The sequence below is a fragment of the Eptatretus burgeri genome, chromosome 13, assembly GCF_056783735.1.
Source record: "Eptatretus burgeri isolate ZD-2024b chromosome 13, Ebu_testis_v1, whole genome shotgun sequence".
In the NCBI taxonomy this organism is placed as follows: domain Eukaryota; kingdom Metazoa; phylum Chordata; class Myxini; order Myxiniformes; family Myxinidae; genus Eptatretus; species Eptatretus burgeri.
The window spans coordinates 74602297-74617000 of record NC_140973.1 but is presented as its reverse complement, the minus strand read 5'-3'; the positions used below and the strand labels follow the sequence as shown (position 1 = coordinate 74617000).

Below are 14704 nucleotides of genomic sequence, written 5' to 3'. Positions count from 1 at the left end.
TTGAGTGCAAGGAGGAACAGCTGAAACCCAAATCCTATCCAAGTTCCTCCTGACGACTTCATCTTTGCTTTTTCATGTTCGGGTACCTTCTGATAACTCGAATGCAGTATTTTTAATTCCCTTCTGAATTGAATTGAATAACAATAAAGTCATGGGTCAGGGTCAAGTGTCCAATCAAAGAGGGGTTGCATCAAAATGGGACATCTTGGTTATCTGGTCATCACTGCCAGCAGTTAAAAAGTGGTAGCTCCAGTTATATCTATTATTTATTATGTAACACACCAGGACACGAACACAACACAAAACTACACAAACACCACAAAAAAGTCCTGGCGAGGGTCTGCAATCTCTGATTGCTCTTTTTCTTGTTATCTCCACCACCGAAGGTGAAGGAGGTTATCTTTTCACCCCTTTCTGTCTGTTTCTCTGTTTGCTTGGTTGTCTCTTTGTATACAGGATATCTCAAAGTTGTGGACGGATCCAGATGAAATTTTGTGGACAGATTGTGTGTGACAAGAATGAACTGATTAGATTTTGGTGAAGATCTGGATCCAGATCTGACTAGTGGGATTTTTAAAGTGATTCTTCACCATTGAGAGATAAGGCCAAAAACGATATACAGCACGACATCTCAAAAAGTGTGGACAGATTCGGACGAAACTTGGTGTACATGTTGGGTGTGTGACCACGACAAATTGATTAGATTTTGGTGAATATCTGGATCCAGATCCGACTATGGGACTTTTTAAAGTGATTCTTCACCATTGAGAGATCGGGATAAAAATGATATCTCAAAAAGTTGGGGACGGATTCAGACGAAACTTGGTGGACAGGTTGGGTATGTAGCAAGGATGAACTGATTAGATTTTTGGTGAATATCCGGATCCAGATCTGGATACGAGAATTATTTAATTTCTAAAGTGATTCTTCACCATTGAGAGATAGGGCCAAAAACGATATAGTACTGTAGAGCATGATATTTCAAACATGTATTGGGCCTGATATGTTCTCGGGAATCAGGCATTACGTGGTGGAGGTATGCACTTTACCGAGTGCCCTTATAGTTTCAGATATATTTATGGGGTTGGTAAGATAGGTTGGAGCGATGCACACTCCCCTCTGAGCTGTCTAGTCTGGGTTTGAGGGTTATCCCAGCTATAAACTGCCATCCTGGTGTTTTGCAGGCAGGTCGAGGCATCAATGTGTCATCCGTCTTTCGTATTGATGTTAGGCCAAAGGACTTGTCTGCAAGCACGAGTCGCATTGGTGGAGATTCAAGATTTAAAAAAGCAGAAGCAGAATCAGAATTAAAAGCAGAATTTAAAGCTAATATTGTTACGAATCTGGAAGCCATTTGCACACAGAATGACAGCATTTCCCGCAGTTCAGTTATTTCAATAAGTATGTGTTTATAGTCAGGGCCCCGTCCTGTCTAATGGGAATTTCGTGTGTGCGCTACGAGTTACTTTTATAGTCAGGATTTTTTTATATCTTTAAATCTTCATCCTTCATTTTCGCACCATCGCCTTCCATCGCCCACGTGCAGTGTGTCACAAACAGGGGTGAGGTTCCCTCCGCCCACCGTGAGCTCATCCAATCAACGGCGGCCACGAGTCGCCCGACAACCCCCTAGTCCAATCCAGAGGCGAGGACCTCAGAGCGTTGCCCTCAACCCGCGGGGGAGGGGAAGGATAAGACGAGGTGGCGAGCCGTCGTCAAAAAGAAGGTTCGCCCCGGCATCAAAAGAAGGTTCGCCCAGTCGTAAAGAAGGAGGAGAAGGAGAAGAAGAAGCCTCGTCTTGCCTGCTGGCGTTCTCATCTACCCGCGGGTGCTTGTCTGGTCCGTCCCCGTGCTGGCTCGCGACCGTTACATCGTCCCTGGTCCTTCGTGCTGCATTCTTGGCGGCGGGTCTGAGTCCCGCCACCGGACAAGCTCCACCAGACCGCACGAGGCGGGAAGGTACCCCAGCCAGGCTCTACCGGATAAAGACCCAACGGGGTCCAGTTCTTTTTGGTGTGTGCGTGTGTGTGTGTGTGTGTGTGTGTGTGTGTGTGTGTGTGTGTGTGTGTGTGTGTGTGTGTGTGTGTGTGTGTGTGTGTGTGACGTCGTCCTGTAAGTAGAAACTGTCTAAGTGCCCTGTGTTCGTTGTACATTACATTTCTTATTCGTGATAACTCTGCTTTGTGTGCTTCCCTCCCCGATTATTGGTTATAAATAAACCCTCGTGTTAAATGGACCAGCTCGTTTTCTGTGCTTTCTCCCATTGGTCTAGCACGGTGCATATTAAGAATCAGTGAGGCCGTTGGTGCCGTAAGTTGTCATTGGGACCGGCGCGGCTCTGGTAACTCCGCTCTGTTACGCCGGATCCGAGTCGGTAACAGCGACTCGGTTCGGACAGAGTCGGCCGATGTTGTGATTTCCCCAGTAATTTGACGACGTGGGTACTTAGGTATATTGAAATTTGGCTATTGACCCTACCCCACGCCGTCAGAGAATTGGCGATCACGGTCCTTTAAGTGGCCCTTCGACTCCGGAGTTATCCGGGGTGACGACCTTTTAATTCCGGGTGTTCGGTGGGAGACGGCTCTACTGCTCCACCTTGTGGTCGTTTATCGCCACCGAAACCCGGCCCACAACATGATAAGATAGACTACAGGGCACTCTCAGGACTTACAAAAAACATTCCATATAGCCAACTCACATTACCAATTCATGCCACCTTCTCACACACCCATTCTAGCTTTATTCCCTACTTTGTTTATTCAGCCTTTATTCTGAGCAATGTTATCATACAGTGCCATGGATATATAAATGATGCATCTCTTTTCCTTAATAACTCTGCTTTTCAATAAAATGTCGAGAGGTTTGAAATGGAGATACATTTTGGAAGTAAAACATGAACATCTCAATTTGAATAATCTTACTATATTAAATAAGGTGTGTGTGTGTGTGTGTGTGTGTGTGTGTGTGTGTGTGTGTGTGTGTGTGTGTGTGTGTGTGTGTGTGTGTGTGTGTGTGTGTGTACATACATCTGAAAGTCAAAGTAAAAATAATCAGGGTTAGGCCGATCTCAATCAAATTTTGCATACGCATTGGTATTGCCCAGCGTCAGGTCATGGATACAAAGAAAGAAAAATCCCGCCCCTCCCCTTGCGAGGGGAATCGAGATGATGACTTACAATTTTCACCTGTGCACATACCACCGTGCAAGTGGTTTACTGACCGCTGCTGCAAACGGGGAGATTAATTATTAGCCACGGCACAAAATCTATTTGCCCACCCCCACCATCCCGTCCCAGGCTTCTCCACAAGGGAGCAGGTGTTTCGAGTTTTAATGAAATGAAACAAATTTTTTTTGTTTCTTTTCATGAATTCCGATATGTACGTATATTTTTTACAATTGATTGATTGGCCTGTTTGTTCCTCCCACCTGAACATTTGGCTCATTGTGTTGAGACCCTGGCTTCAAATCCCATAGACTTTATTGGTTTGTCTATTTTCGAATGATGTCCTTGTTATTGAAGTAAATGTATATGTATGATCTCTTAATATCATTAAAAACATGTTTTGAGTACAACTGAGGTGCATTAATAATTGTCCAGATTCCAGGGAAGGTGTTGTATGTACTCATTGGCTGATCGTTGAAAGCATATTTGACTGCGATTCAATAACAAATTTGGTCTTTGGCTTCCATAATTAGTAAAGTGCATGAATACCATGGATGCACTACCCATGAAGGTTGGGCAGGAAACTCTGAAGAGTGGTGTACTCAATGGAAATCCCTTCCTGTAAAGAACCAGGTTGACAGTTTGTAGTCAGGTTGGGAGTCAAACCCAGCTGTGCTACTTGAGACTGTGTATACCATTTTTCGATTGAGTGGCAGGTTCAAGGTTGAGTCAGAATTTCCACCAATTGTGCAGTGGTTGGCTGGTCATGGCGAAATAGTGGTTTTTGATTGGAGGAGATTATCGATTCCACTCGGTCAGGCAATCCTGCTGTATTCTGAGCAACAAATTTGGGACCAGACTTGTGTGGGGTTGGATGTTCCTCATCTAAAGCTTGATCATCTTTCATCTGTTTTTATCCATAAAATTCATTAAGATGAGATTTATTCCTGAAAATATTTCCTGAAAGCTTCACCTTCATTTCCATCATCTGTATGCAGGAGTTGTATTCCAAAGATCTTTAACAAATGACTTAATCCTTTTTGATAAACAAAACAACGACATCGTGAGTATCTTCATCGACTGTGGAAAACAACATTTTTACCTCCACCACCGAAGGTGGACGGAGGCTATATTATCTCCCCTGTCTGTCTATCTGTTTGCCTGTCTGTGAACAGGATATCTCAAAAAGTTATGGACAGATTCGGACGAAACTTGATGGACATGTTGAGTGACAACGAAGAATTGATTCGATTTTGGTGACAACCCGGATCTGCATCCGAATACTGGAATTTTAAAAGTGATTCTTCACTACAGAGTGATCGGGCTACAACCAATATATAGCACGAGATCTCAAAAAGTAGCCTGGTGTTGGCCTCGTGGTTCGGGTGGTGGCTTGGGATCCTAGGGTCCTGAGTTCAAACCCTGTTGGCCGCTGAATTAAAATACACCAGGAGGTTGACTCAGCCTGTCATCCTTCCGAGGTCGGCAAAATAAGTACCAGTGTACTGGTAAGGGGGACACTGCATCAGCGGCATAGCCACGTCCCAACCAATGATGCAACCAGCAGCCACAGGCTGCACTCGATAGAGAGAGATCTCAAAAAGTTGTGGCCGGATGACAAAACTTGGTGGAAGAGTTGGTTACATGACAAGAACAGGTTGAGTCGATTAGATTTTGGTTCAGGTCAGCAGATCCGGCCTGTTGGTGTTCTGTTCCGGCCTGATCCGGCCTGTTGGTGTTCTGTTCCGGCCTGATCCGGCCTGTTGGTGTTCTGTTCCAGCCTGATCCGGCCTGTTGGTGTTCTGTTCCGGCCTGATCCGGCCTGTTGGTGTTCTGTTCCGGCCTGATCCGGCCTGTTGGTGTTCTGTTCCGGCCTGATCCGGCCTGTTGGTGTTCTGTTCCGGCCTGATCCGGCCTGTTGGTGTTCTGTTCCGGCCTGATCCGGCCTGTTGGTGTTCTGTTCTGGCCTGATCCGGCCTGTTGGTGTTCTGTTCCGGCCTGAACCGGCCTGTTGGTGTTCTGTTCCGGCCTGATCCGGCCTGTTGGTGTTCTGTTCCGGCCTGATCCGGCCTGTTGGTGTTCTGTTCCGGCCTGATCCGGCCTGTTGGTGTTCTGTTCCGGCCTGATCCGGCCTGTTGGATACAAAACGTAAACTGTTCAGCTGTGTGCGCTCCACTGAGTGCCGTTCTAGTTCTTTATATTATGCTAGTTTACAACCTTCATCGTGCATTTTATGAAGTGTGATTAAAAACGACTCTTGGCTTTAGTGGTGTGCTATCCAATATCCATGCCAGGACCAGGCAGATCAATGGCACCCGTCAGGCTCCCCATTGTGGACGCAGTGCTGTGATTTGGACTTGCACGTGGACGTGCACAGCAAATGAATGAGTAAATGTCCCCCGGTAAATCCGTGCAGCTTTATAGTCATGTTCAATCGCTGCACACACACACACACACACACACACACACACACACACACACACACACACACACACACACACACACACACACACACACACACACACACACACACACACACACACCATGTGGTCATTTTTGATATAATAACGCACATTCAGTGTGAATTGGATGATAAAATAGCATTGCATTTATTTCCAGCTCCATGCTTTGTTGTGAATTTTCATCTGAGTTATCTGTTGAGATAATTTCATTGTGCATGAATAATATAAGATAAATGTCTATTGATTGCATTTTCTTTTGTGTCATGTTGTTCTTTCTCAGCCACTGAACCCTCTGTTTTATCACTCTGCCTTTGCTATTCCCTTCCTTCCCTCTTTTTACATTAAGACCTATAATCACTGCATTTTCAGACATAGTTGAGCAGACTATTAATGCCACAACTCCTGTGGTTCATCACGGTACCACGAGTGTTCCCAGTGTTAGGTTTTTTCTTCTTTTTGTTGACATAGTTATGACACCGGCCTGGTATATCAGTATTTACAGGAACAAGTTTGAGGCTCTAATCATTCTAAGTCACAGGCTGACAGGATGGCCGAGAGGTACACACACTCACCTCGAAGCTGTCGAGCCTGGATGTGAATCCCGACCCAGCTATAAACTGTCATTCCGGTGTTTCACAGGCAGGCCCAGGCAAAAATAGCATTCCTTTCCTGTCGTAATTCTCTGCAAACTACTGTAGTAGGACCTGTTATCAAGTATAGTATATGAGAGTAGTACTCTCATGTACTATAGTTCTAACTGTAACATTTTTGCCTGGGGAGTGATTCATCAATGTGTGTGCCATCCCTCGGATGGATGTTAAACAAGTGTCCTGTCTGCCAGCATTTGTTGGTAGACGTTAAAGATCCCATTGTGTCCTTCGTGAAGAGGAGGTGAGCTATTACTGACACACTGAACAAATTACAAATCCCTGCCCGAACTAGCAGAGGGCATTGCATCAGCGGCACAGCCGTGCCCTCAGCCAATGATGGTGCCCCGCAGCCTTGTGCTGCATACCAATGAAGAAGAATTCTAAGTCCTAATAACACTTTATGATAGTTGTGATGGGTCTAACATCTAACTGTGTCCAACTTTCCTCGTCTTGCCTTGATTTTCCTATTCCTTCGATCATCGATGCCATACTGATGGATTTGTTGTCACGCACTGATGCTGTGGTCTTCAATTCGTGTTCCTCGTTTCGTTGTTTTTGTTTCCCAGAATAATTCTTTCTGTGTAATCTCCACCACAGAGGAGGGCCAGTACTTCCTGAAAGTACTGGTGCCAAGCTACGCAGCAGGGTCTATCATTGGCAAGGCAGGGCAGACAATCGTGCAGCTCCAGAAGGAAACGGGGGCAACCATCAAACTCTCAAAATCAAAGGACTTTTATCCAGGTGAGCATGACAAGCATTCCAATAACACCTGCGATGCATGGGATACAAACTACTGATGAATTATTGGATTAATCTCATGAGAAAATGACTGCTGCTATTCCTCATTTGAAAATATCTGTGCCTCTCATGATTCCAAAGGCGCCCCAACAAAATACCATCTGTTGTCAGTTTAAATATTATTTATCTCCCAATTCCAATGATCTTCCATTGAAGATATATATATATATATATATATATATATATATATATATATATATATATATATATATATATATATATATATATATATAGATATCTTGAATGTAAAATCATTATATGTGGATAAGGGAGATTGGGGTTGTTGTGATTATACATTTTTAAAGAAGAAGGCACTTCTAACCAAAAATAGATGAGATCTACTCCACTAATTTGAGCAAAAAGCAAGAACAGACTCTGAGGCCTGAGACCAGATCTGCTCTTGCTTATTGCTAAAATTAGAGGAGTAGATAGTTTACTTTTGGTTGGAAGCATCTTCTTCTTCTTCTTCTTCTTCTCCTTCTTCTTCAAAAATATATATATATGTATATATAGTTAAGATCAACTAGCAGGGTACCTTTCTCCAACAAGTTCGTAGATGTCTCACCTCAAATGAGCAATTTTTGGAGTGTGTATTGTTTAGTAATGGGAATTCAACATAAAGTGATGTGGACCGTGAAACATGGTACATGTATACTTTATCGACAATGGAAATCTGCTCAGAAGAAAAACTATTGTAATTGAATAAAATTGGCAAATACACTACCATTTCATGTGAGATTGTTTAGTAAATGGTATTGTAAAATGCACAGCTTCAACATTTTGGCATCAACCTGACACCAGCAATGTAAGTGTTTGTAAAGGTTAAGATGCCCTGATTACCTCCACAAAATCGTCTCAATATCACAGCTCGGTATTAAAGCATAAGATACTTTAAAAAACAATCAAGTAAAAAAAAAAAGACATAAAATGTCATAGCCCCCATTGTTTTAGTAATTTTGCTACATGGAATCAAAGGACTCGCCCATTTTTATGTACAACTAAAATGGCAGCCAATCTACCAGTCGGCCATCTTTAATCAGATCACAAAATAAAATGAGGAGCACATGCATGCCATCATGTAACTGTGCTTGTGCCAAAGTTGAACAAAATCGGACCATGCATGTCTGAGAAATGGTTGGGGACACATTTAAGTAACAAAATGGCCATCAGTTGGCCATGTTGGATCTGATCTCAAAAGAAAAAAATGACGTACATGTGTAAGCCATCATTATTTATCTGTCTGCCAAGTTCGAACAGCATCGGTAAATGCATATCCGAGAAATGGGTGAGGACGTGTTCAACATGGGGTTTTTTATAACTGAAATGGTCGTCAGTCGGCCATCTTGGATCTGATATTGAAAAATAAATGACGTGCATATGTAATCCATCATTCGTTATCCATGTGCCAAGTTTGAAGAAGATTGGTAAATGCTTGTCCGAGAAATGGTTGAGGACGTGTGCGACACTGGGTTTTTGGGTTTTTTGACAACTAAAATTGGTGCCAGTCGGCCATATAGGATTTGATGTCGAAAAACAAAGGTATTTCGGATCATTGGCATCTCCCGCGATGAGGCTGAGTCTTTGGGCTTCTCACTCTCTCACCGCAGGCAGGTCGATGGTCTTTTTGTCTTCTACCATCTCCTCTCAGGTCTCCCCCCCCCCTTGCTCTGTCTGCGATTTTCCCTCCCCCCATATTTCCACAGGGCGCTCAAGGGTCCGCTAACAACCCCCTTCTGGTAAAACTACCGAAATCACGAATCACTGCTCACCTTCACTCTTTCATTCCTCTTTTTCCCCGCCTTTGGAATAAATTCTCTCACTCTGTTCAATCCCACTCTTCCCTCCAGGCCTTCAAAATAGCTGTTCACGACCACCTCGTATCTTCCCCCATCCAAATCCTCGATCTTTTCTACCCACGACAATCCACCCCAATCCCACCTCCTTCAAATTCCCTGTTTTCCTTCCTGAAAGTCCCTGTAATATCCATCTTGTATATCCTGTGTTCTCCACCCCCATCCCTCTCCCTTCCACACATCTCCTAATGTCTGGGTTTCACAGTTTTGTCCTTCCTACTCCCGCCCCTCTTGTCTCATGCCCCCCTCACTGTGTGTTGTATGTTAGCTCTCATACGACCCTCGGCAAGGTATACAAACAAACTAACAAACAAAAAAAAGACATGCATGTGTAAGCCATCATTCATTATCTGTGTGCCAAGTACAAATAAAATCGGTAAAAGAATGTCCGAGAAATAGTTGAGGACCTGTTCGACACCGGGTTTAAGAAAATTGTTTTTATTTACAACTAAAATGGCCGCCAGTCAGCCATCTTAGATCTGACTCGACAGTACCCGCCCGTAGGGCGGGGAGGGAATGAGGGGAGGGAATGGAAAGGCAGTGTTAGGGTTGAGGTTGGGGTTGGGGTTGGGGTTAGGGTTAGCTGTTGTGGTTAGGGTTAGATAACCCTAACACTAACAAGTAACCCTAACCCTAACCCTAACCCCAACAGCTTAGGTATCTCATTGTATCCAATGGTTTGGCCATCTATAAAGGACAAACAAGCATGAAAAATTGATGTTTTAGTCAATTTAGGATGTCATAACTCGAAAACCGGAAGTCGGAAGTGAATGTCGTCAATCAACTGTGTCATTTAATTCTGATTATCTGTCGAATGGCGTTGGTCCCGTCTCGATCGGATGAAATTGACCCGGTGACCTTGACCCCGTGACCTTTGACCTTGAACTTGACCCCCCTATGTCCGTTGTCATGTCCCAAAGATCACTCATGCCAAGTTTCATCTCATTCCATCCAACAGTTTGGCCGCCTATAAAGGACGAACAAACTAACAAACAAAGAAACAAACACGCATACATAAAAACATATTCTATTTCTTTAGTATAGTCGATGTTGGAAAAAAAAAATGACATGCATATGTATACCATCATGCGTTGTCTTTGTGCCAAGTACGAATAAAATTTGTTGATACATGTCCGAGGTATGGTTGCGGACGCTTACGCATGCACGCACGGACACAAAAATCGAGACCAAATCCATAAGCCCCCGTTTCGGACAAAATCCAACGGGAGCTAATAGAATAAAATTACCCCCGTATGGGGGTGACGGTCATCTCTATAATGTTTTTTACTATCATAATTGATGAACCGTTGCCAGATATCTCCTAAAATGACAGACTCAATAGGTTTTGAAAATGGCGACTTTCACAACTTTCGTGACCTCGTGACCTTGACCCTGACCTCGAATCCGGGAAAAATGTCGTTGGGTATCACTCATCGACCTCTACCCACATACCAAATTTCATGATGATCGGAAGTAAAAAGTTTTCTTTGTACCGGGAGGTGTTTTTGACCATCTTCCAGGTTACGTGGCGGCCAAACGGGACGGAAATTCAAAAATCTGTCCGGTGAGATACAAGATAATATTTTTTACTATCATAATCAATAAACAGTTGCCAAATATCTTGTAGAATGGCAGACGAGATAGGTTTTGAAAATGGCGATTTTTATAACTTACGTGACCTCGTGACCTTGACCCTGACCTTGAACCGGGACAAAAGTTATATCGTTGTGCAACACTTATCGACCTCAACCCACATACTCAGTTTCATCAAGATATGAAAGAAAAATTGTTGACGGACGGACGTATGGACGGATGGACATTTGGTCTGGCTTTATTAGGTCATCTCGGTAGAAATGACCTAAAAAGGAGCTTGGCAAATTGCTAACAGATTAATGAAAAAGGATGGTAAAGAAGAACTCGCAATCCAACACATGGAAGCTATTATGGATATGATTGACCATCAAATGTACAAGGATAAACTTAAAGAAGTTAATCGTAGAAAAGACAATGACATCATCAAAATTGTGTTTGATAACAAAGGGGTTGAAGTAAACAATATCGAGAAAATACAACAGAAGGAAGTGTGGGGTAAACGTCCAGAAACAATAGAACAGAGAGAGCCACTAAGGTTTCTGTACACTTTACAAAATGCAATTAGAGTAAAAATCTTCAACTATAAGGATGCAGTACAATCAATAGACGTAGAGGAATGGTTGAACAACACAAATCATTGTTATTGTGAACATTCCCTCCTAAAAGATCCAGATCATAAACACATTATCACAGGTGATGTCAGAATAGTGAAAGATAGAAAATTATATGCATTACTTACAAAAGGACCAAATTATAGACAAAACAAAAGGATTAAATGGAATAAAGCAATGGAACTTACAATGACACGACTGACAGAATGGATGAAAGAACAAATTGATAAACACAAAGTACCAAACACACAAATGGCTTTATGGTTAGAGGAGGGAGAGAAACATATAAAAAGGAGAGTTGTTGATTTGTAAAGAAGAGATATAATCAATAGTCCAAAGGTAATTTTAAATAATTTGGAGACAGGTGATTATTGAACCCTTTTTTGAAGTATGTGGAGGTTGGTGTCATTTTAACCACTACCCTCCCCCAAAGATCTCGGAGATGGAACGTCTGATTGACACAAAATTTGGTGTGTCGATAGAAAATCTTCTTAAAATTTGCCAATACCCTTGAATTGGTGAAAAAAAGTCTTGTTTAAAAAAAAAAAATCTAATTATTTATTCATCAAGTATGCTAATTTTATGCATATTTTCATTTTTATGCATATAAAGAAATGAATATATTGATCATTGAATTTTCTGATTTAGATCTAAATATGTTTGTACATTAACTTTGTACGGAACAAAGTGACGGAGGTATAAACATGCTTACCCCCATGTCCGCTTAATTTGGTCCAATTCTTATTCTCATTTTCAAGAAGTTGAAAAGAGACGAGATGCCGCCAATAAGTTATTATTTTTCTTTCTAATTTTTAATATTATAAAGAGGATTTTTTTTGTTCCTAGATAAAGGAAGAAAAGGGATTCATACTGGTATCGTACATATTTCTTGTGGATTTGTGGCCCTGAAAAGGACGGTTTGAGTTTGGTGAAGCTTTTCAGCTAAATCCCAGGAAATCCTCGTCAATGCTTTCCTCGTCAAAAACGGCACGTAACTCCTTGTCCAAATCAGTGCAGAGCAAGTCACCGTCGCTGTCACCATCATTTGCAGCCTCCTCCTCCCAAATGATGTCATCCTCTGTGCCGTCCATGCTGTCCTGCGAGCTACCGGTACTGTGCAGACCAAATCTGCAGGCTTTGGCGGGTTTGCCAGAAACTCTCTTGTCTTGTCATTCCCCTATTGTCTATCTCACGTGGAGTGACTGCCGGGCCCAACTAAAGACTTAGAAAATTAAGGAATTCCCAAGTGTTCATTTGGTTTCATGGGTGCACAGATTCAGTTCGTGGGTTAATGGGATTATTGATTGTTGGTTGCATCATTTATTTTTTCTGATTACTCCCTTGCAAATTCTCACCCTATGACCATTACCATTCGTTTATTGAATCCACTTGGTCGTGGGTGAATTCTGGTTGTTGTGGATCTCCTGAGGTGATCAAAAGAAAGACCCATTACGGGGTAATTAGCAATGGTGAGTGAACACCAAACACCGGGATCACAAGTCACATGTCAGTCTCGCTTGGTCTCTTTTGCATTTGACATGTGATGCCTAATCGGCATAATGCTGGGCCGATTCGGGCTTCCAATCTGAACAGTATCACGGTATCAACATTGATGTGGGATCTGGTGGGGAAGACCCGAAAACAGTTGACCGTTGCGATAATGTTGAGAATACTTGGTGAACCCGAGCTGGGCGGACGGCGGCAACCAGAGTGACCAGCGACTGTTATGATATATATATATATATATATATATATATATATATATATATATATATATATATACACACACACACACACACACACACACACACACACACACACACACACACACACACACACACACACACACACACACACACACACACACACACACACACACACACACACACACACGCGCACACACGCACACACACACACACGTAGATAGTCCCTTCCCTTTTGTCTCGCGGGACAACAGGGGCGTGCGTTGTGAGGATCTCAGTTAGGTTTGCTGACATAATTTCTTCTTCATTTCATTTCTAACGTCATTCCTACTCTTCTTTTCTGATTATTCCTGAGATAAATCTGAGCCACGTGCGGCCTTCGCTGTGAGATGGGTCCTCAGCAAAGGCCAAGCAGGCATTATGCTGGACACCCCTCCGTAGAAAACACAGCCTGCCAAACGAGGTAATTTCCACCCAATGGACAGGAAACACACTCAACACGAAGCCCACGCTGTACTGAACACGTAGCGTGGAGACGGAAGAAACAGCACCTTAGAAAGGGCACTCAAACACCACATGAGCATTGACAGCACAGAGCTCCCATCCTCAGGTGATCCCTCAATCGAGACCGATAGTAGTAAAACGACAACCACGCCACGTTGTGCATGATACGGGCGGCACAAACTTTTCAACCCATTTCTGGACTAGCTATAATCGGCATTCTTTTTTCCCTCCATTTCTCCAATGCCACTTATATCTATATCCTTTTCATTCTCAACCTCCATATAATTATTATAGTCGAGCATTCCCCTCAATATCTGACACATATCGGTGTTGGCCCAGTGCACACGATCACAGAATCGGGCGAATGTGCGCTAACCATGTGAGCCATGGGAATGTGTTTGAAGGCATCACCAGCGCTTAGCTCGTGACACCTTATTGGACACATCTTACTGTCCTTCGGTCCTCGCTGGCGGCCGCGGAGGTTCCCCACGGATGGCGAACGTCTTCTCGCCTCTACGGCCAGCGAAGCTGCGATCGGGTGGAGAAATGTTGTACAGCTCAGGCCGCGTGGCACACACGGAGCAGGCGCGTTGACCAGCGCTGGTCGGGGCGCCCGAGCAGGCATGCAGGACCGACGCCACTCTCGGCCAGTCGTCAGGGCATGGCCCGGGGGTTCGTGCAAGGCAATTCATGGCGCGGAGTTTGGTGTGGGTGATTCATATCATGTCGTTGGGTCGGAGCGAGGCAACTCCACAGCGCGGAGTCATCTTGCCGAAAATGGAATGTTGCATTTTTCGGCCATCGCGGCCGGGCCGCGCAGGGGGTCGGGGCCAATCAGAGCACCCAATTCGGGTGATGACAACGCTTTGGGGTGGCCTCCTGCCCCGCGGGGCCTATAAAGGTCCACATCATGAAGCATTCCCCCTGAATGTATTGGTGGTGCGGTCGGGCAATCAATTATACAAAGGTACCGAGAGACCGTAGCTTCAACTCCTCTCCTGTCTTGTCTTGCTGCAATACCACCTCTTCATCGGGTTTTCTGTGTCTGTGTGTGCGTGTGTGTCCTGGTGCCTGTCTATATAAGTAAGCCTGCAGAAGATTATTATTATTGGGTCACCGAAATAGGTGACCCTTATTGTCAGTAATTCTATCTGTTTGTTTGGATGTTTGTTCGTTTGTCATCAGCATAATTGGTAGTAAACGTGGGCGGATTTTGACCAAACTCAGGTGGTGGGTACATCTTATGATCTCGTTCTTTGGAAATCGTGATGGTTGCTAGGGACGCTTTGGTTCCCCAGAAACAACCGAAAAACCTTCAAAATCGGTACCGTTCACGCGAAATCAATTCCGAAAGCCATTATCC

General features: G+C 43.7%; 1 protein-coding gene across 2 annotated transcripts in view; it reads left to right on the top strand.

Annotated features, from left to right (window-relative positions):
• Positions 1-14704, top strand: part of LOC147014795 (RNA-binding protein Nova-1-like) — a 119553-nt gene that overhangs the window by 36071 nt on the left and 68778 nt on the right. For both annotated transcript variants that reach the window (XM_085853077.1, XM_085853076.1), the window contains one exon: positions 6877-7020. In XM_085853077.1, coding sequence (XP_085709203.1) covers positions 6877-7020 — 144 coding nt within the window. The remainder of the gene's footprint in view (positions 1-6876; positions 7021-14704) is intronic.